Source organism: Dipodomys spectabilis, unplaced genomic scaffold (assembly GCF_019054845.1).
Source record: "Dipodomys spectabilis isolate Male_0828 unplaced genomic scaffold, ASM1905484v1 ptg000207l, whole genome shotgun sequence".
Classification (NCBI taxonomy): domain Eukaryota; kingdom Metazoa; phylum Chordata; class Mammalia; order Rodentia; family Heteromyidae; genus Dipodomys; species Dipodomys spectabilis.
This window is the reverse complement of record NW_024870884.1, coordinates 15,201,587-15,221,683: the sequence shown is the minus strand read 5'-3', so window position 1 is coordinate 15,221,683 and position 20,097 is coordinate 15,201,587. Positions and strand designations below refer to the sequence as shown.

Sequence of the window (20,097 nt, the reverse complement as noted above, 5' to 3'; positions counted from 1 at the left end):
CCACCTAATGAATCAGAATGGTCAGTTTGGCAATTGGAAATAAGTGATTTGACAATTCAGATGAATGGCTGAGGGCATTTGAGGAAAATATACCTGAGTTTTAGGGGTTCTGAGACTGAATGCTGAATGTGGGCCCCATGGCCACATGCCTTAGAATCCAGGCAAGTGCCACAGGCATTCCATTTTCCTGGGGCTGCTGTCTGTCCCCTGAGTGCTGGTGCCCCTCCAGGTGTTGGTCTTAAAACTTGCTCTCTGGTCAAGGAATGGGGCCACTGCACCATGCCCCTTCCCGCCTTTCTCTCCTCTCCCTAAAAAAGGCCTCCTAGGAGACCCCCTGGCCTATCAAATTCCTCTGTACCCCTGCTCCTTGCCAAGGCCTCACGCTGCTCAGACTGCTCTGCTGGCTTCCCCGTTGTTTGGTTTACAGATTCACCTCTGGGGTTGGATCGCCCAGGAAACTTTCACAGACTCCCAGGCAGAAGAGCTGATCCATTTCTTTGCTCTGTAGTTGGCTTTTATCTCTTGGTTATAACAAACCTCTCAGGAGCCACGTCTAGAACATTATAGTTAGAAGCCAGCTATGGCAGGGAAATCCTCAAGATTTTGATCTCCAGTTAACAAGGAAAAATAAAGAGCCAGAACAGGAAGTGTGGCTCAAGTGATAGAACATGCCAGTCTTAAGCAAAAGAACTAAACAAGGACAAGAGGCCCTGAGTTCAAACCCTGGTACCTACACGTACACACAACACACACTTGCGCACACACACATACATATACACAGACAGAGCTAGAACAAAGTCATTCTGTGTGTGTGTACTAGGGCTTGAACTCTGGACCTTGGGCACTTCCTTAACTTTTTTGCTCAAGGCTGGTACTCTACCAGTGGAAAGCCACAGCTCTACTTCCGGCCTTGTGCTGGTTTTAATTGGAGATAAGAGTCTGATGAACTTTTAGGCCTGGGCTGGCTTCCAACCACAGCCCTCAGTTCTCAGCCTCCTGAATAGCTAGGATTACAGGCATGAGCCACCCATACCATGCTGCTTAATTATTCCTGACCTTGCTACTAAGTGCCTGATTAAGATAGCCTATAGCAGACTTAGAGAATGATCAAACCATTGTTATTTCTGGTCTCTGATCTGAACTCTAATTTCCATGCTGTGGATAAAGGTCCTTTTGGATAGCATGGATTCTGCATCCTCAATCAAGGGTGAGGGTGCCAGAGAGTGATTGAGAGAATGAAGCCTTACATGCATGGGCTGATGGATGAACCTGGGCTGGGTGAGTGAATGAGATGTGCCAGTGGCAGAACCGCTCTCTCTGAGATGGGACAGATGTCAGAGGGAGGCCCATACGGAGGGCCCTGGCATCCCGGGCACGCAGCTGTGTGCCGCTCATCATGTTGGTCCCTCTTCCCCCAGGGTGGAAGCTTCGATGTGGCAGACCGGATGTTCCATAGTGTGAAGAGTGCGTGGGAGTCGGCCTCTAGGGAGAACATGGGTGATGTCAGGGAGCTGACCCCCGAGTTCTTTTACCTGCCCGAGTTCCTAACCAATTACAATGCAATGGAGTTTGGTGAGTAGAGGCCTGGGAGGGGCTGGATGGGCTGGGGAGGTCCGGGGATGGAGGATCTTTCCTGCAGCTCCCAAGGGGGAACTGATTCTTACCAGTGTTTTTACTGGGCAGCTCAATAAGTAGGCCTGTTGGCCCACTGAATGTGGGACTTCCTCTGGGTGACAGTGTCCACGTGCACAGGTGGGTGCTAGGAAGGATGCTGGGTCCAGGGTATTCAGATTGAGACAGCGTCCACGTGCACAGGTGGTTACAAGGAACGATGCGGGTACCAGGTCATCTGGATTGAGAAAGCGTCCATGTGCATAGATGGTTGCTAGGAACCATGTGGGGACCAGATGGCCTTCCATCTAAGAGCCCTGGGCCTTGGTTTGCAAAGTGGCAGCCAGGGGTCAGGAGGCCTTGCTAGTAGCCCAGATGTAACCCTGTCCTGCTGTATCTGCCCTTCACTCTAACAATGGACAGAGTGCTAGGCAGTGGCTCCATTGCTCCTATAGCCCCAAATGAGCCTGGCCTCATTCCTGCATTAAAGGAAGGGGCAGAAAACTCCCCACATATTCTGGGTAAGGCCCTTCTGGAGAGCATGTGGCCTAGGAGCCTTCCATGCAGTTGTGTGCAAGGGTAAACTAAGACCATTTGCCAAGGGGATGTGGGGGCATTAGCAAACTCTCGCCACACCCCGCCCCCAGGTATCAGAGACTGTGGGTACTGCAGCAAGCATTCCAGTGATATCTCCAGCACCCACTTCAGGCACACAGCTCCCCTTTCTTGGGGCTCCCCATTTTCCCTCCAAACAGTGCATATGAACATGCCTCCCGAGCCAGGCTAGGGGCAGCCCCCGAGCACAGAGGAGGTCATCCAGTGAGCTGCATCCACAGGACTGGCGCAGTGTGCCCTTTTCCTGTTAGACCAGAGGAAGAACTGGACACATCCAAAAGACAGTTCCCAGTTGGGCAAGGCCCAACACAGGGGTATGTCAGGGACAGAGGAAGCCAAGAGGAGGAACTCCAGGCAGCCTTGGGGTAGAGCACCAAACCATCTCTGATGTAGCAGCACAGCCAGTGGCTGTCTAAGGGAGGTGTGGTGGGCTTAACGATAGCACTTCGAGGAAGTGAGGCCAAGAGAGTTGACAACTGGAAAGTCAGGAGAATGAGCCATTATGGAGCACTAGCTGTATATACGCACTTCTTTAGGCCTTGAGGATTGAGTTGGGTCTCCTGAAATGACTTCTCATGAAGATGTTTACATTCTCAGTGGGGAAAGCGATAGAAAATACAAAGAAAGAAGTGAGCCAGGCACTGGTGACTCATGTCTATAATCCTTGTTACTCAGGAGGCTGAGATCTGAGGATCATGATTGAAATCCAGTCCAATGGGAAAGTTCATGAGACTATTTTCCAATTAACCACCAGAAAATAGAAAATCAGAAGTGGAGCTGTGGCTCAGGTGGTAGAGTGCTAGCCTTGGGAAAACAAGCTCAGGGACAGTGCCCAGGCCCTGAGTGCAAGCCCCACGACTAACACAGAAAAAGAGAAAGAACCACAGAGGAAGCAGTGCAGCTGTCAGGTGCTATATAACCCCTGGTTTGCGAGTAACTCAGAGGGATCCATGTTCTTCTAATCTCCAAGAAGGACTTGACTTGAAGGGGTCAGAGAGCTGAGACTGAGTGGTCAGAGGGCCAGGGCAGGCACAAGGGCAGGACCAAGAAGGTTTATTCTACTTGTACCATGGAGGCTCTTGGGGCGTGGGCACAGAGGTCAATGGGAATAAGCTGCCCTGTGTTGAGTATCAGTCAGCCCCAGTATGAGTCAGGCATGTCATCCTCTGGCCTGTTATGGTCTGTTGTCATCGCCTCCAGTTTCACAGGAGGAGACACTGGATCCCAGAGAGGTCAAGCATCAGGTTCCAGGCTGCATAGCTAATGGAGGAAGAGAGAGACTTGGGTGGGACTGTTCTTACTGTCTAGGGTATATCTACCTAAAAACCCTCTCTCTAGCCAGGTGCCAATGGGTCACCCCTGTAATCCTAGCCACTCAGGAGGCTGAGATCTGAGGATCGTAGTTTGAAGCCAACCTGAAAGTCATTAAGACTCTTGTCTCCAACTAATAACCTGAAAAACCAGAAATGTATGTGTGGCTCAAGGGGAAGAGCACTAGCCTTGGGCAAAAAAAAAAAAACAGGCATTGTACCCAGGCCTGAGTTCAAGCCCCAACACTGGCATAAAATATTAAATAAGTAAAAACCACTCTTCTCCCTTTATTTTGTAAAGGTAAGTAGAATAAGTTTATTTGAAAGTGAAAGAAAAGGCCATGGAAGGAAAGTAGTGAGACTCTCCATACAGACAGGGGTCTCAAAGGTGGGGTCTTCTCTCCTCTCTCTAAAGGATGTGAAAAAATCTGGGAACTGTGGCTCACATCTGTAGTCCTTGCTACTAAGAAGCTGAGATCTGAGGATCACAGTTGGAAGCCAATCGAAACAAAAGTCTATGAAATTATTTTTTAAATTTATTTTTTATTTTATTGTCAAGATGGTGTGCAGAGGGGTTACAGTTACATAAGTAAGGTATTGGTTACATTTCTTTTTTTTGGGGGGGGGGTCCGGTCGTGGGGGCCTGAACTCTGGGCCTGGGCACTATCCCTCAGCTCTTCAGCTCAAGGCTAGCGCTCTACCACTTGAGCCACAGTACCACTTCTGGCTTTTTTCTTTTTGCTTATGTGGTGCTGCAGAATCGAACCCAGGGCTTCATGCATGCAAGGCAAGCACTCTACCACTGAGCCACCTTCCCAGCCCTTGGTTACATTTCTTACCTAACTTGTTACCCCTTCCCTCATTTTTCTCCCTCTTTGCCTCCCCCCAACTCCCTGCCCAAGTTGTACAGATCATTTCAAACATATTCTTTTGTGAGTATCACTTTTTCATAGGTTCCTCTTTGCCCTTTGTCTCACCATTTTGCTGTTCCCCTTCCCTTCCCTAGTTCAGATCTCTCTCTCTCTCTCTGTCTCTCTCTTTCTCTATTTATATATCTATATATAATGTATACATAGATATAAATATATATATAACCCCATTTGTAAGGAAGTGGAAAGACTTGGAAAAATCATATTAAGACAGACCCAAAGAAACATATGTCCCATGGTCTCTCTTATTTGTAATAATTAGCATAAATCTGGGATAATCTTAGCAGATGAGCAGAATAAGCCCAACAGCTATGTACTTATGATCCTATAAGATGGTGCTAAGCGAGATGAACTCCAAGACATGGACACAAGAGGTTTTCCTTTGTTGTTGTTCTCAATGGACTATGTGATTTCTTTTTACTTTTGTGCTTTTTCCTCCTATGGCATATCCCCTGTTGTCACTGTAGTTGATTTTGGTACCCTGGGTATGAATTTTTTTTAATTTTATATTTTTAATATATATTTTTAATTGTAAAGATACTGCACAGAGGGGCTACAGTTACATGAATAAGGTAACGAGTACATTTCCTATCATTGTTCCCCCTCCTTTGGTTCTCCCTTACCATCCCTTTCCTCCCTACCATCTCACCCGGGCATTAAATTCTTATCTCCAATTAACCACCAAGAAGCTGGAAGTACTAGAGCACCAGCCTTGAGCTTTGGAAAAGCCAAATGAGAGTGTGAGGTCCTGAGTTCAAGCTCTAATATTGGCATAAAAAAGGGAGAAAGAAAAGAACTGAAGTGGAATCAGTAAGTGATGTGTTTCTAAATCTCCTGTGGAATCTGGTGGAAACGTGGCTGTTCACTGCATGCCACTTTGTATTATTGATAATGCTGCATCCACTCTTGTCATTAAGCATATGGATGAAAAGGCGTTTTTTAGTGGGAAGGGAGACGTGTCAACAGGAGTGACACAAGGTCTGTGTGTGACTTGGGAGTCCAGCCCTAGTGCTGCCTAGAAAACACAGAAGGCGTTAGTGAGGAAGTGAAGATGACTTTCTAGCAGGAAGCAGGAAGCAGTGTGGCCTGCATAGGACACAACTCCCATCCATGCTGCATAGAACTGGCAATCCCAGAGAGCTCTGTTCTCAACATCCTATAATTCAGTGTGGGCCTCAGTGACCACAATCCATACTGCTTTGTTTCCCTTCCAGGTCGCATGGAGGACGGAACAGCTCTAGGGGATGTGCAACTCCCTCCCTGGGCAGATGGGGACCCTGGGAAATTCATCAGCCTGCATAGACAGGTGAGTGACACTGGTGTCCAAAGTTCTGAGGGGCACCTCAGGGTCCCCTGGGTCTCTTGGAGGCTTTCTGCTTGAAGAAACTAGAGATGGGGATGGAAGGGGAGGGGAGCTTCTGGGCTGTATGGAGAGGTCCCTTCACTAGTTTGCTGTGGGCATCACTGCAGGAATGAAGCTGATTCTGTGTGTGTGTGAGAGAGAGAGACAGAGACAGAGACAGAGAGAGAGACAGAGAGAAACAGAGACAGAGGGAGGAGACAGAGGGGGGGGAGGGGAAAGAGGAAGGGGGAGAGGGAAAGGGAGACAGAGAGAATATATCCTGGAGCTTGAACTCAGGGCCTGGGCACTGTCCCTAAGCTTTTTTTTTTTTTTGCTCAAGGCTAGAGCCCTACCACTTGAGCCCCATCTCAATTTCTGGCTCTTTTGGTGGCTATTGGAGATTAGAGTCTCAAAGACTTTCCTGCCCAGGCTGGCTTCAAACCATGATCCTCAGCTCTCAGCCTCCTGAGTAGCTAGGATTACAGGCATCCCCACTGGTACCTGGCTGATTCTTTTGGGGGTACCTACCCGGAAGTCATGTTATTCCCCTTATCCCAGCACACAAGCCTCCAGCTCTGTGAAGCTCAGCCCAAACTCCCCGTGGCCTGGAGTTCACACTTGCTGGGTTTCCGTTCCAGGCTCTGGAAAGTGACTTTGTCAGTGCCAACCTCCACCACTGGATAGATCTCATTTTTGGGTACAAGCAACAGGGGCCAGCCGCTGTGGAGGCCGTCAACACCTTCCACCCCTACTTTTACGGTGACAGAATGGACCTCAGCAGCATTGGGGACCCCCTGATCAAGAGCACCATCCTGGGGTTCGTCAGCAACTTTGGACAGGTGCCCAAGCAGGTATGGCAGCCCATATCATCATCTTGCATGGGCACTGTGGGCTTGAGGAAGACCATGAAGACAAGCTCTTCTGGTAGGAGCTGGGGTGGGGGGCACTCTGAAGGGGTCCTGTGCCCTCAGGATCAGGCCTCAGCCCTTTTACTGCCTGACATTGATTCAATGATGACATCATTAATGGTATCAGTAAAGGCTCTTCCATCATGATATGTGACTGGCCACTGTGATAATTTCACTATTTAAAATTCATTTTTCTTTTGCCAGTATCAGAATTTGAACTCAGAGCATTAACTTTGCTCTGCTTGGTCAGCTGGTGCTGTACTGCTTGATCATACCTCCAGTCCGACATTTTGCTGGTTAACCAGAGATGGAATCTCACAGAGTTTTTCTGCCCTAGCTGGCTTTTGAACTGTGACCCTTCAGATCTCAGGCTACCACGTAGTTAAGATTACAAAGTTATTATTTCCAGTGAGTAGAGACATATCAAGTAGTTAGAAAATGCCTGAAATACTCTAGCACTCAGTGAAAGTTAGTTATTTGTGTGTTTACATCATTGAGTTTTCTTATAAGTATAAGAAATGGTTGGGGGAGGGGCTAGATATTGTGGTAAACACCTGTAATTCCAGCTACTTAGGAAATAGAGATGGGAGGATGATGGTTCAAGTCCAGCCAGGACAAAAATTAGTAAGACTCTCTCCTCCCCCATCTCAACAAAACAAAAAAAAGCAGAGCATAGAAGGACACTTTTATGCCTCATGGAAGGCAAAAGTAGGAGGATCAGAGTCTGAGTCCAACAAGGACAAAAATCAGTATGAGCCTACCTGACACGTAATCTAGAAAGCAAAATAGCCTGGGCACATGGCTCAAGTTGGTAAGACACTTTGGAGGCCCTGAGTTCTATAATACCACCAAAAAGATTTTAAAGAAAGTGTTCTCTGATGGATCTGGAGACCGAAGCTCAAGCTCTGTCTCTTGCATGGAAATGCAGCTCAAACAAGCTGCAGAGGTAGAACTACAGGTGAGCAAGTCAGGTCACCCAGCAGGCAGGTAGATCAAGTGGGTAGATGGCACTGAGGCATGCCCCACTGGTGTGGGAGCATGTCTTGCCTGCTGGTAGCAGCTGCAAGGCCCTTTGGCCTCTTGGCTGTGTCCCTTTAGGATAGATGTTTAGAAATAGGAGGCTGCATGCTTGTATTGATAGCTTAAGAGCACTCACAGCTTGTGGAACTGATCCTCACCACGTGGCTCTGTGTGAGGCTTCTGAGTGTCACCATCAAGGAAGGGCCAGTACTTCAGAGCTGCACGGAGTTGCTCCTGAGTCTGAACCTGCTGAGGCTCTTGCAGGAGCCAGGCCCCAAGCCTGTGGAGGCCTCTTTCTACTGTTAAATTCCCATGAAAAAAAAATCATTGTTTTACAGGCTCCAGTGGCTCACGTCTAGCTACTCAGGAAGCTGAAATCTGAAGATCGAGGTTTGAAGCTAACCTGGGCAGGAAAGTCTGGGAGAGTTTTCATCTCCAATTAGTCGCCAACCGTCCCCCTCCCTGCCCCGGAAAAAAAAAAAAAAACACTGGAAGTAGTGGTGTGGCTCAATTGGTAGAGCACTAGCCTTCAGTGAATTAAGCACAGGATAGCACTTAAGCCCTGAGTTTGAGCCCCAGTATTGGCACACGCACGCGCGTGCACACACACACACACAATCATTATAAAAATCATTATTCTGATTTCTATGACTTGATCGCCAACAAAGCCCTCCTAGATAGGCTGGCATTTGGTCAAGGCTATCACCGGACTAAAGCTGCTTGAGATCCCAGGCTCTCCATTGAACTTGACTCCTGTTCTCACACCTGTGGCCGGCCAGGCTCAGCTTCCACCTCGGTGCTTTCCAGCCTAGTACCCAGCAGCCATTTCCATCTGGGAGCACAGGACAGTGTGGATGGATAGAGAAAGCAGTTCCACAGGAGTCCAGCCAGGGAGGAGTCCAGTCTGGCTGCAGTGGCCCTTTCTGATCCATCCTACATACACTGGGGCCAGGTGACACTTAAAGTTTTGCCTGGATATGCAAAAGACAAAAAAAAAATAAACCAAAAAAAAAAACAGTTGATGGCAGAGATTTGAGAAAAATGAGAATTAAAAATACCACTTACTATGGTTGCCTTATTTGAACAGAATATTTGAACAGATGTCAGTAAAGATTTCTGCACTGATAGCTGAGCGAAAGGCTGTGCTTCTCCAGCCCTGAGCCCCTCAGCTGCAGCATTTGGGTCTTTTTTTTTTGGTGGTGATGGTAGGGCTTGAACTCTGGGCTTGGGTGCTGTCCCTCAGCTCTTCAGCTCAAGGCGAGGGCTCTGCCACTTGAGCCACAGCGCCACTTCTGGTTTTCTAGTGGTTTATTGGAGATAAGAGTCTCATGGACTTTCCTGCCCAGGCTGGCTTTGAACCGTGATCCTCAGATCTCAGCCTCCAGCACCCGGCAGCATTTGCATCTTTTGTGTGTGTGCTAGTCCTGGGGTTTGAACTTAGGGTCTGGTTGCTGTCCCTGAGCTTCTTTTGCTCAAGGCTAACCTTACCACTTGAGCCACGACTCCACTTTTGGCTTCTTGGTAGTTTATTGGGGCTAAGAGCCTTATGGGCTTTCCTGCCTGGACTGGCTTTTGGAACCATGATCTTCAGAACTCAGCTGCCTGAGTAGCCAGGATCACAGGAGCAAGTCACTGGTACCCAGCTCAGGATGCCATCCTTTTAAGCAGACCAGCAGTGCCCAGTAGAGTGCGGCTGTGGTTGCCTGGGTTGGTCTCTGGGCATCTGCCCCTAAACGACCTGTGTTGTGTGTTGTGCTACATATACCATTCCAGCTCTTTACCAAGCCCCACCCGGCCAGGAGCACAGCAGGGAAGCTGGTGCCAGGAAAGGATGCGTCCACACCTGTGGCCATGCCTAGCCACCCACAGCCTTTCCTCCACAGCTTGCAGACCCTAAGGCCCTCCCAGGTCATGGTCAAAGGTGAGTTTTTGGTCCTGTGTTGTTCATGATTGGGCTCTCCTGGGAAGTCAGGTGTAGAGACCTAGGCAAAGCATGGGGTCTGGCTTAGAAGGGCTAAACGTGGTGGGATTCCACTTATTTGGAAGCCTCCAGAACACTGGGTCAGAGCCTGACATCTGAGGACCCACATGTTGGTCTGTGTGGCTTCAGACACATGCCTCGCTCTTGTGTATCTATGTACATTCCATACACACGCACAAAGCTTCTCCCCTCCTGCTCTGTTTCTCTGTCTGTCTTTTCCTCTCTCCTCTTTCTGTCTCTCTTTATATCTTTCTCTTTCTTTGTTTCTAGTTCCTGTCTTTTTCTCTCTATTGGTCTCTTTCTCCTGTTTCTGTCTCTCTTTCTTTGTTTTTCCTCTGTCTCTGTGTCTATCTGTTTCTAAAGCACACACACACACACACACACACACACACACACACACACACACACACACACACACACACACACACACACACCTCCCTCTGAAGACTACTGGACAAATTCCAAGGCCCTGTAGCAGATAGCACCTTCTGTACTTTGGTCACTATTGTCCCTGAGCCCGCTATCCATGGGACTGAGAACACATGGCCTTGATCATGGCTGGTATGAGTCCCAGCTCTACTGCTGCCTCGCTGTGTGCTGTGTGGGGCTTAGGACATGGTGGTTCTCCCATGTCACTCGGAAGAGTCTGCCTCCAGGAGAAGGGAAAGGCCCCTTATGGTGGGACCTCATGGTAAACAGCATCCCCACCACCACCATGGGAGTACAGCAAGCCCCACTGAGAGGGGATCATTGACCCCATCCCACAGAAGGGCCCTGGGGGGACAGCAAGTGTGCTGTGACTTACCCACGATGCTGCTGCTCAGCAGCAGACTCTGAACTCTGAATCTTATTCCAGCTGTGGCCAGGTGTGGCTTCCGGAGTGCAGTTACAGAAGGCCAGGCCACATGTGTAGGGCCTCTCCTAGGGAGCACAGGAAGAGCAGGTGGTCAGCATCTCCTTGCATCACGGCCACAGAGACCTTGAGCCACGGATCATGTGAGGGTCCAAGTTTGGGGTGGAACCAAGGAGAGGGGACCTGGGCCATGGTCAGGTCTGACAAGACTTTGGCAAGCAGTGCCCGATCCTGGTGCGTGCTTGGTGAAGTCCAGTTAGCCTGCCGTGGAGCGTGGATGCTGTTCCTCTCTATACCCAGTCATAATACTCACTGACAATGGGGGTGGGGGTAGATATGTTCCTCTTCTCTCTAGGGTCAGAGTCCCCCAAAGGGGCCATCGGTCACATTGTCCCAACCGAGAAGACCATCCTGGCTGTGGAGAAGAACAAGGTGCTGTTGCCCCCTCTCTGGAACAAGACCTTCAGCTGGGGCTTCGATGACTTCAGCTGCTGCCTGGGGAGCTATGGCTCTGACAAGGTGAGGGAAACAGAGAAGGCCTCGCAGGTCCTGCTCCTCCTCTGGCTGTGGCCAAGGTGGTCCAGAGACCAGTGAGCTCAAAGCTACCATGCTCCAGCCTAGGAGGAAGAGGTTCCCGGGACCCCAAAAAGCCTTTGTGAGTCAGACCCAAATCTAGGTTCCACGAAGTCCAACATTCACGCTGCTGGTGCAGACTCTGGCCAGTCACATGAATACAGCGAGCCCATCCAGATGTTCACTCACACTGGGTGGCAAGGTCTGAGGGAGCTCTCCAGGCTGCCCCAGGCATGGTGTTGACTGAGAATATTCTGGCTTGGCCCTCCAGGAGTAAAACTCTCTGCTGATGGCCTCATGCTACCATTAGATTTGCATCTGTCTCTGTCTTCCTCCCAGCCCTTTCCACCCTGTTCCCCTTCTACCTCTGTATCTCATGAATTCCCCGCCCTCCATGCTCCATCCCACTCTGCTCCCACCCAGCTGCTTCATCCAGGCATCTGAGTAGCTCTTCATCCTGTGTCTGCTTGTGTGACTCCTCACCACTGGAATGGTGGGGTCCAGGCCTGGGATGGCCTGGGTATGGTCACTGGGCTGGTTCCTGATCCTACGCCGTGTCCTTAGTTCTCAGAGCACCCAGGCGGTCTGGGCTCCCCTCTAGGGTTGTCCTGGCCTTCTGGCTTCTGCCCACCCTGCACCAGCATCCACTCTCATCTCCCCAGATCCTGATGACGTTCGAGAACCTAGCAGAGTGGGGCCGCTGCCTGTGTGCAGTGTGCCCATCCCCGACGATGGTGGTCACGGCGGGGACCAGCACTGTGGTGTGCGTGTGGGAGCTCACTGTGGTCAGAGGCCGCCCCAGAGGCCTGCACCTGCGGCAGGTATGTGCATCAGGCTGGCATAGTGCCCCGGGAGTAACCCTACCACAGGCAGGGATAGGACCACACTGGACATGCCTGTGCTGTAGGCAGCCACGGTGCCTGAACATGCCCACACTGGCACTCCTGCTCTCTATGAGAAGCAGAGGGTGGCCTGTCGTTCTGTCACTCTGCAATGAGACCATGTAACACACAGCTGCCACCACACACACCAGGGCCAGAGAGGAAGCCATTCTCCAGCACCAAGGTGATACTTTCTGAGCCTTCGCCCTGCCTGGCCACTGTGCCATAGTTTGCCTTAGTTCACCTTCTAACCGTTCTGTGAAATAAGCACCGTTGTCATTCCTACTTTCTTGATGAAAAATTAAGGTGCCCAAGAAGTAAAGTTCTCCAAGTTCACAGATGCAGAAGATGAGACTACGTGAAAAGGGAAGGACTGGAAGCAGAAGTAAAACCAACAGCAGGCTGGAAGCTTGGGAGCAATGAAGTCTCTGCCCCATCTCATGGGCCTGCACCAGCCCTAATGCTGCCTGGGGAAAGACAGTGCTCCATTTCACCCAGAATGCACCAGGGCCTCTATGTGCTCTAACGTTGATGCTTCAAATCAGGCACTATTATTCCTGCCTTTTCTAATGAGGGAACAGAGGCTCAGAAAGGCTGAGCGTGTGTTTAACTCTGGGTTCATCCACGTATATCTAAATTTTATGCTCTTCCCGTGTATGTTTTGTGTATGGGGTACAGGTACTGGAACTTGAACCCAGGACCTGGGCACTGTCCCTGAGCTTTTTGGGTCAATACTGGTGTTTTGCCCATTTGAGCCACAGCTCCACTTGCAGCTTTTGTGTGGTTAATCAGAAATAAGAATGTCACAGACTTGCCTTCCCAGGCTGACTTTGAACCACATCTCAGCCTCCAGCAGCTAGGATTATAGGCTTGAGTAACCTTAGGGGAATATTTTTATTTAAAAATTCAGCATGTGAAGAAATGAAAATGAGAGATAGTCACTAAGGTCTAAAAATTTCATCACCCAGCTTTCTTCCTGTGTAGTCTTGAATTTGGGTCAGAACATCAACCAGGGACACTTCTAGTTCAGAAATACAAATCGTTTGTGCATCTGTTTTGTAGTTAGCCATAGATCCCCAAGGGACCAAAACCAAATGAATGGTACAAAATTCACTTGTGCCTGGTTCCTAAGCTGGTTTTCTCTGGACACACGTGCTTCCCTAGAGCACAGGTGACACTGTCACTTGCTGCATCCCCAAGACAGAACAGGGCCTGGGCAGGGAGGGGTGCTGGAGGAAGGGTGTGTCAGGAGAGTGCTCACCTAAGCACAGGCTCAGGGGACAGGCTCCTGTACAGTCAAGGTACAGGCATGGTCTTTGGGATCCCTCAAACCACCAGCTTCTTAGCAAAGGTCCACCCCTGACCTAGAGACATGTCATCATCTACTAACGCCATCAACACTTGTTAAAACTATTCCACTAAAGAGACATTTCAAATTCTCTTCAAAGGCAGACAATTTCTCTATAATCCTCATGAACGTCTCCATTTCTGCATATTATTGTGCCTGATATACATATTTATACCTTTACCCAGCCTGTGTAGTTATTTGTATTCTGCTTTCAGCCAGCCTATCAAATTCTCTTCATTTTTCTACAGCCTCTATAATTTACATTTCAATTGTTCCAGATGATTCTATTTCCACAAAATTACATTTCAAGTCCGATGCACCACAGCTTAGTAAAACCTTTTCTCCTAAAATCAGGCAATTAGGTTATTTCCAGGTTTCTACTATTTTAAGTAGTGCTGTAGAAGGTATCTTAGAGAGACAGTGTTTGCTTTTGACTGATTGTTTCCTTCTGATGATTTTGGAGTAGATTTACTAATCAGTGACGCAAGATTTTCCACATTCATTCTATAGATTCTCAATGCCACCAATAATTAATTGAAAGTAACCACTTTGCCACGTATACCATTGTGAATTATTTTGAGACAATTGTTTTATTTATATTTTGTTACTTCGGTGTTCTGCAAGATGATACAATGAAGTTGTTCTAGTTGATGCATCCTGTAATCCTAACTACTGAGGAGGCTGAGATCTGAGGATCACAGTTTGTTTGTTTTTTATTGTGAAAATACCGTACAGAGGGGTTACAATTACATGGGCAAGATAATGAGTACATTTTTTGGGGGGGTCCGGTCATTGGGCCTGAACTCTGGGCCTGGGCGCTGTCCCTCAGCTCTTTAGCTCAAGGCTAGCGCTCTGCCACTTGAGCCACAGTGCCACTTCTGGCTTTTTTTCTTTTTGCTTATGTGGTGCTGGGGAATTGAACCCAGGACCTCATGCATGTAAGGCAAGCCCTCTACCACTGAGCCACCTTCCCAGCCCCTACGAGTACATTTCTTATCAAGCATTGTTAGCTCCTCCTTTGTTTCCCCTTCCCATCCCTTCCCATGCCCCCCACCCCACACCTGTTCCTCCCACCAAAGTTGTAAAGTTAGTTTTTCGACATAATGACTTGTACATGGCATTGTTGCAATGGGTCCACCTGTAGGATCACAGTTTTAAGCCAGCCCAGGCAGATAAATCTTCTAGACTCTTCTAATTAACCAGCAAAGAAAAAAAATGGAACTGTGATTCAAGTGGTAGAGCCTTGAGCAAAAAACTAAGGGTCAGTGCCCAGGCCCTGAAGGACAGACACACGCGCGCACACACACACACACACACACACACACACACACACACACACACACACACACACACACACACACATTCTGAGAATATGGAGAAGCACATGGAGCCACATTCAGAACTGTTGTGTCCTCCTTTGCTTTCCTCTGCCTTTCCAATGGTGGGCACAGGATATGGATGGTGAGTCTGGCTTGGAGCTGTGACTTCTGCTCATCAAGACAACAGTCTTGCCTTGCCTTTGTGGGCAATGTGGACCACACAGGCTGCATGCAGGAGCATGCAGCCTGCATTGGTGCTTGACTCAGAACAGCTGTTCTGAGGTCTGGACTTCACACCTGGGTCCCCTTCCCGCGCCTGTGGAGCTGCTGTGCCCCTGTGGTCACGGCTGTCAGCAGCCCTCATTCCAAAAGCTCTGCCTCATCCTCTCCTTGCTCTAGTTAGAGACCTTCCATGTTCCCGAGATGACCCAAATCTTCTTCCCTGGGTTTTGCCCAGAAGCTTGCCACCACCATCTGGTTGGTGTCATGTTAGGATCCATTGAGGACAAAAGGGAACCTGTGGCAAAACTTTTAATTGCCGTCATCAGGCAAAGTGACAGCTTTGAAAAATGATGCTAGGTCTCATTGACCCAAATGAGTGAGCAGTTGTCTCTGCCCTGAGGGTGGAGGTTTACCAACAGGCTAGCCAGGCTAGTTACACTCCAGAATGCCACCTCTGCACGCACCTGGCTAATTCCAGAGCACGGCAGGCACAAGGTCTCATGTCAGGCTTTCCCAGTGGCCTTGGGATGCTGCCTGCAGCAGTGGGCCATGAGTACCTCTCTTCCTTAGCAACACATCCACTGAAGAGCAAAATCTCTGGCCATCCATAAGTCTGGCCTGGCCCTGAATAGGCCAGATCTGAAGCCCAGAGCAAGGCCCTTATATCACCATTGGTCATGAACCCAGACCCTTCAGACTTGAACAGTCACTCTGTGTGTGTGTGTGTTGGTTCTGGGGCTTGAACTCGGGGCCTTTGCTTTTTTTGCTCAAGGCTGGCATTCAATCACTTCAGCCACAGCTCCACTTGTGGATTTTCTAGTGGTTAATTGGAGATAAAAGTCTCATAGACTTTTCTGCGTGGACTAGCTTTGAACTGCGATTCTCAGATCTCAGCCTCCTGAGTAGCTAGGATTATAACCATGAACCACTAGCCTCTGGTAAAAAGTCACATTTTATTCGATAATGATCTGAGTCCCATAGTGTGACCCTCTCCAATGTGAGCATGCCCAAGAATCTCCTGGAAGGCTGTGAGAATGCAGATTGCAGGGCTGTGCCATGCTCTGACTCAGGCCTCAGGAACAGCCTGAAAATTACATTTCTAGCAAGCTAGCAAGCTCCCAGTGATACTGCCAAGGCATCTGGCCTGGACAGCACCGCCCACTTTTCCAGCCCCAGCCTTCACATGTTAATTGCACTGTGGGCTGTCTCAGATTCCAGATACATGCTGGGAAGACAGAACCTAAGGACACTGCTCACCTCTGGTCGGGTTATCATACAGTGATTCCTAATTATCTCCAGCTGGGCCTCAACCCCTAGAATCTGATGATACAGATTGCCAGCTGTGGACCCGTACATGTGCATCCTTTCTTCCGCTTCCCCGCCGCCCATCCCCAGACTAAGCTCTGGAATCATTGAATCACTCTGAACCTCTGTTTCCCATTTTGAGCCCAGCAATGAAGGGAAGAGTGGGGAACCCACATGGGTGGTCGAGTGAAGGGTTTCTGTCATAATCTGTGGGTCTGGCTCCTGTTTCCAGGCCTTGTATGGACACACTCAGGCTGTCACATGCCTGGCAGCCTCAGTCACCTTTAGCCTACTGGTGAGTGGGTCCCAGGACTGCACCTGCATCCTATGGGACCTGGACCACCTCGCCCACGTGGCCTGCCTGCCTGCCCATCGTGAGGGCATCTCCGCTATCGCCATCAGTGACATCTCGGTGAGACCCCTGTTTCTCCACGTCTGTGTCCTAGCCATGTCTTTCAGCCTGCATGGTAGCATGCTGGTAGCATGGCAGAGATCTGTGTGTGAGATACATCTGTGTGTATGTGTATATATGTATAGATGTGTACACACATATGTATATATCCATATATACATGTATATTCATATATATATAACGTGTATATACATCGAGTGTATATAAATATGTGTGCACACATACAAATATGCACATGTACACAGGTACGTATATATACATAAATATACAAATATATGTGCATATATAGGTATATAGGTAAGTGTATAGTATATACACTCAGATGTACATATACATGTAAAGTTATATATATATGTATATATAACATACACATTATATATGTATATATAACATACACATATAAATATAAAATCAGTGTGGCTTTTCCTCCAGGATGGATGCCCTCTCATGGGTAGGAGTTCTCTGAGGCTGCAGAGTTCCTGCATGAATTCAAACAAAACCCCAAGGATTCAGTGCATGGGCTATGTGGGTAGAGGATTCATAGATGAAGGGAAAGATGATGGAAAGTCCTGATCTCAACTTTGGCTGGACTTAGTGCTCCAGACAGGCTTAAATATAGGATGAATGTTACATATGTGGATGGATGATGAGGTGGGTGGACAGAAAAACGATGGACAAATAGAAATATGGGTAGTGAAAAGACATAGAGATAAATAGGTAGATGGTCATTGGGTGGATGGGTGGATAGTTGGAAGTATGGGTGGATAGATTTATGAGTGGATGGAAGATAGGTGGATGGATAGTTGGAAGTATGGATAGATTTATGAGTGGATGGAGAATATGTGGATGGATAGTTGGCAGTTTGAGTGGATAAGTGGGGTAAGTGGATATGGGATAGATGGGTGAATGGATGGATGATGATAGGTAGTGTGGAAGGTGCATAGATAGATGAAATAACATATTGGATGAAGGCACAAATCCCTGATCTGGGAGAACACAGAACCATTACCAATGGTGTTCCCAAGCCCCAGAGAACACTGGTACCAGGACAGGTTGTCCCAGAGCCATCTGGGTTCATTGCATGCTTGTTGGGCCCAGGTCTGGGTGCTGGGCAGAGATGTGCTAAAAGTTTCTGGCCTTGGGACAGCTAGCCCTAAGCATTTGAGAAGTGGTACAATAGAAGCCAGCTTGTAGAAGGGCATTGAGTTCTACATCCCTTGGTGGGTAGGCAGGGCTTAAAGGAATGGCCCCAGCATTCCAATGGCTACCATTCCATTTTTATTGGCTAGGCAGGACTTGGGAGAGACACTCTGGATATGAGTGTTTTAAGAAATGCAACAGGGAAATTTCTTCTCCATGGTTCCCTTTGAGGGGCATCACTTAACTTCATGAGCCACTTGTAATCATTTGAACCTCTGTCCCATGCTGTCCACTTAAACTTCATGAGGCTAAGCTGGGCAGTCACTTGTAGGCCTGCTGACCCTGTCCAGAGGTGTAACCTCAGGTGGGGTCAGGTGGGGTCATCTGTGGCAGCCAGGGTATGGCCAGGAAGAGGGTTCTGGGAGCAACCCCAAAAGGCTCCAGTATGTTGATGTTCTGCTATTGCGATGAAAGGCCTGAAACAAGTTAAGAGAGGATGGATTTATTTTGTTTGCAGTCTCAGAAGTTTCAGTCCATGATGGCTAGCTCCATTATTGTGCATCTAAGTCAAGGTGGAACCACCTACAGAAAGAGCTAGAACAGAGCTGCTTTTGCCAGAAACAATGGAGAGAGAGGAGAGAGAGAGAGAGAGAGAGAGAGAGAGAGAGAGAGAGAGAGAGAGAGAGAGAGCATGCATGCAGAAGGGTCCAGGGACAAGATATTAACCTTCAAAGACACTTCCAGGGACCTGTCTCCCCTAACCAGGTGCCACTGCTTACTTTCACCATCTCCCAATAGCACTAGCAAAATCATGAATCCTTTGGTGGAGCAATCCATTTGTTTAGGTCACAGCCCTCATAATCCAATCACATCTCAGTGATTAGCTCCACTAGCTGGGGATCAAGTCTTCCACACATGGGCCTTATGGGGAACACTTCATCCCAAGCCGTAACAGCCAGTCACCATCTGCCAGAAGAAGTGCTGTCCCAAAATATCATTGCAGTAGAAAGAGTCAAAAAGTTAACTGTGTGAAAATAGAGCAAATTCATGAGTAAGCTGAAAAGTGTGTTGTAGGGGATTTGGGGGCTATGTTGCAAGAAGATGGCAGAGATGGGTGCTGCAGCGTGAAGACTGGGTGGCTGAGCAGAGGAGAGATGGGTCGGCAGGGATGGCACCTGTCATTTTTGCAGGGCGTCATCGTCTCCTGTGCGGGAGCTCACTTGTCCCTGTGGAACGTCAACGGACAGCCCCTGGCCAGCATCACCACCGCCTGGGGCCCTGAAGGAGCCATAACCTGCTGCTGTGTGGTGGAGGGCCCCGCCTGGGATGCAAGTCACGTCATTGTCACTGGGAGTCAAGATGGCATTGTTCGGGTAGGTGTGTTTTATAAGGTCAGAATGACAAGAGGACACAAGAAATGTTCTCTCCATTTTCCCCATAGGGGTCCAATTCTATAAGTGGCCTTTGAGACCTTCCTCGTCTAGGCAGCAGTTAGAGCAAGTGAAAGAAGGGTAGGACTTTCTCTAAGGAAAAAGCGAAATAAAATCATATATATATATACATATATATACAATAAACATATCCACCCACCTATATATACATATGTATTATATAAATGTATACACATGCATACATATGTATTTTATACACATATGCAAACATGCACACACCTGTATTACATGTCATATACTATGTATGTACACACATGCGTATTATATATTATATGCATATGCATGGATTGTGTAGTGCACACATATGCACGTATATTAATATTAATATTAACATGTTAACAACACATTAGTATAAGTGAATATTAATAAGTTCATGTGAATGCTGAATGGTCACTAGAATGTTGATGTTCACATTCAGTAAATTAGTGCTGAAAAGAGATATATGTATCATTTATGCAACCCAACTTAACCACCTATTTATCTACCCCTTAACGGGTCTACCCAACTATTTGCCTGTGTATCTGTTTATGCACTTGTCTGTTCATTCATGCATCTCTCCAGCCTTCTGTTCATACATTAAGCTATCCACCTACCCTCCAATTCATCTGTCCATCCACTTACCCATCCATCCACATCCATCTTTTCATTAATCTACCCACTCCCCCATTAACTGCCTGCCCATCCATCTATCCATCCACCTGCCTGCTACCCATTCAATAATCACTGAAGGCTTAACTCCATACCAAGCACTCCATACAAGCCCCTGTAGACATAGGAATCAAGGAAATCAGACTTTTTCATCAGGAAACTCACATCCCAGAGAAAGGTATGCACGTGTTGAGGTAATCAGAAGTACCATGGCCTTGAGAACATCTGT

The 20,097-nt window shown here is 48.2% G+C and overlaps 1 protein-coding gene across 2 annotated transcripts in view; it reads left to right on the top strand.

Annotated features, from left to right (window-relative positions):
• Window positions 1–20,097, top strand: part of Wdfy4 (WDFY family member 4) — a 270,144-nt gene that overhangs the window by 241,401 nt on the left and 8,646 nt on the right. For both annotated transcript variants that reach the window (XM_042696276.1, XM_042696275.1), the window contains exons 52-59: window positions 1,419–1,572; window positions 5,680–5,771; window positions 6,446–6,658; window positions 9,509–9,656; window positions 10,904–11,088; window positions 11,805–11,963; window positions 16,450–16,629; window positions 18,960–19,142. In XM_042696276.1, coding sequence (XP_042552210.1) covers window positions 1,419–1,572; window positions 5,680–5,771; window positions 6,446–6,658; window positions 9,509–9,656; window positions 10,904–11,088; window positions 11,805–11,963; window positions 16,450–16,629; window positions 18,960–19,142 — 1,314 coding nt within the window. The remainder of the gene's footprint in view (window positions 1–1,418; window positions 1,573–5,679; window positions 5,772–6,445; window positions 6,659–9,508; window positions 9,657–10,903; window positions 11,089–11,804; window positions 11,964–16,449; window positions 16,630–18,959; window positions 19,143–20,097) is intronic.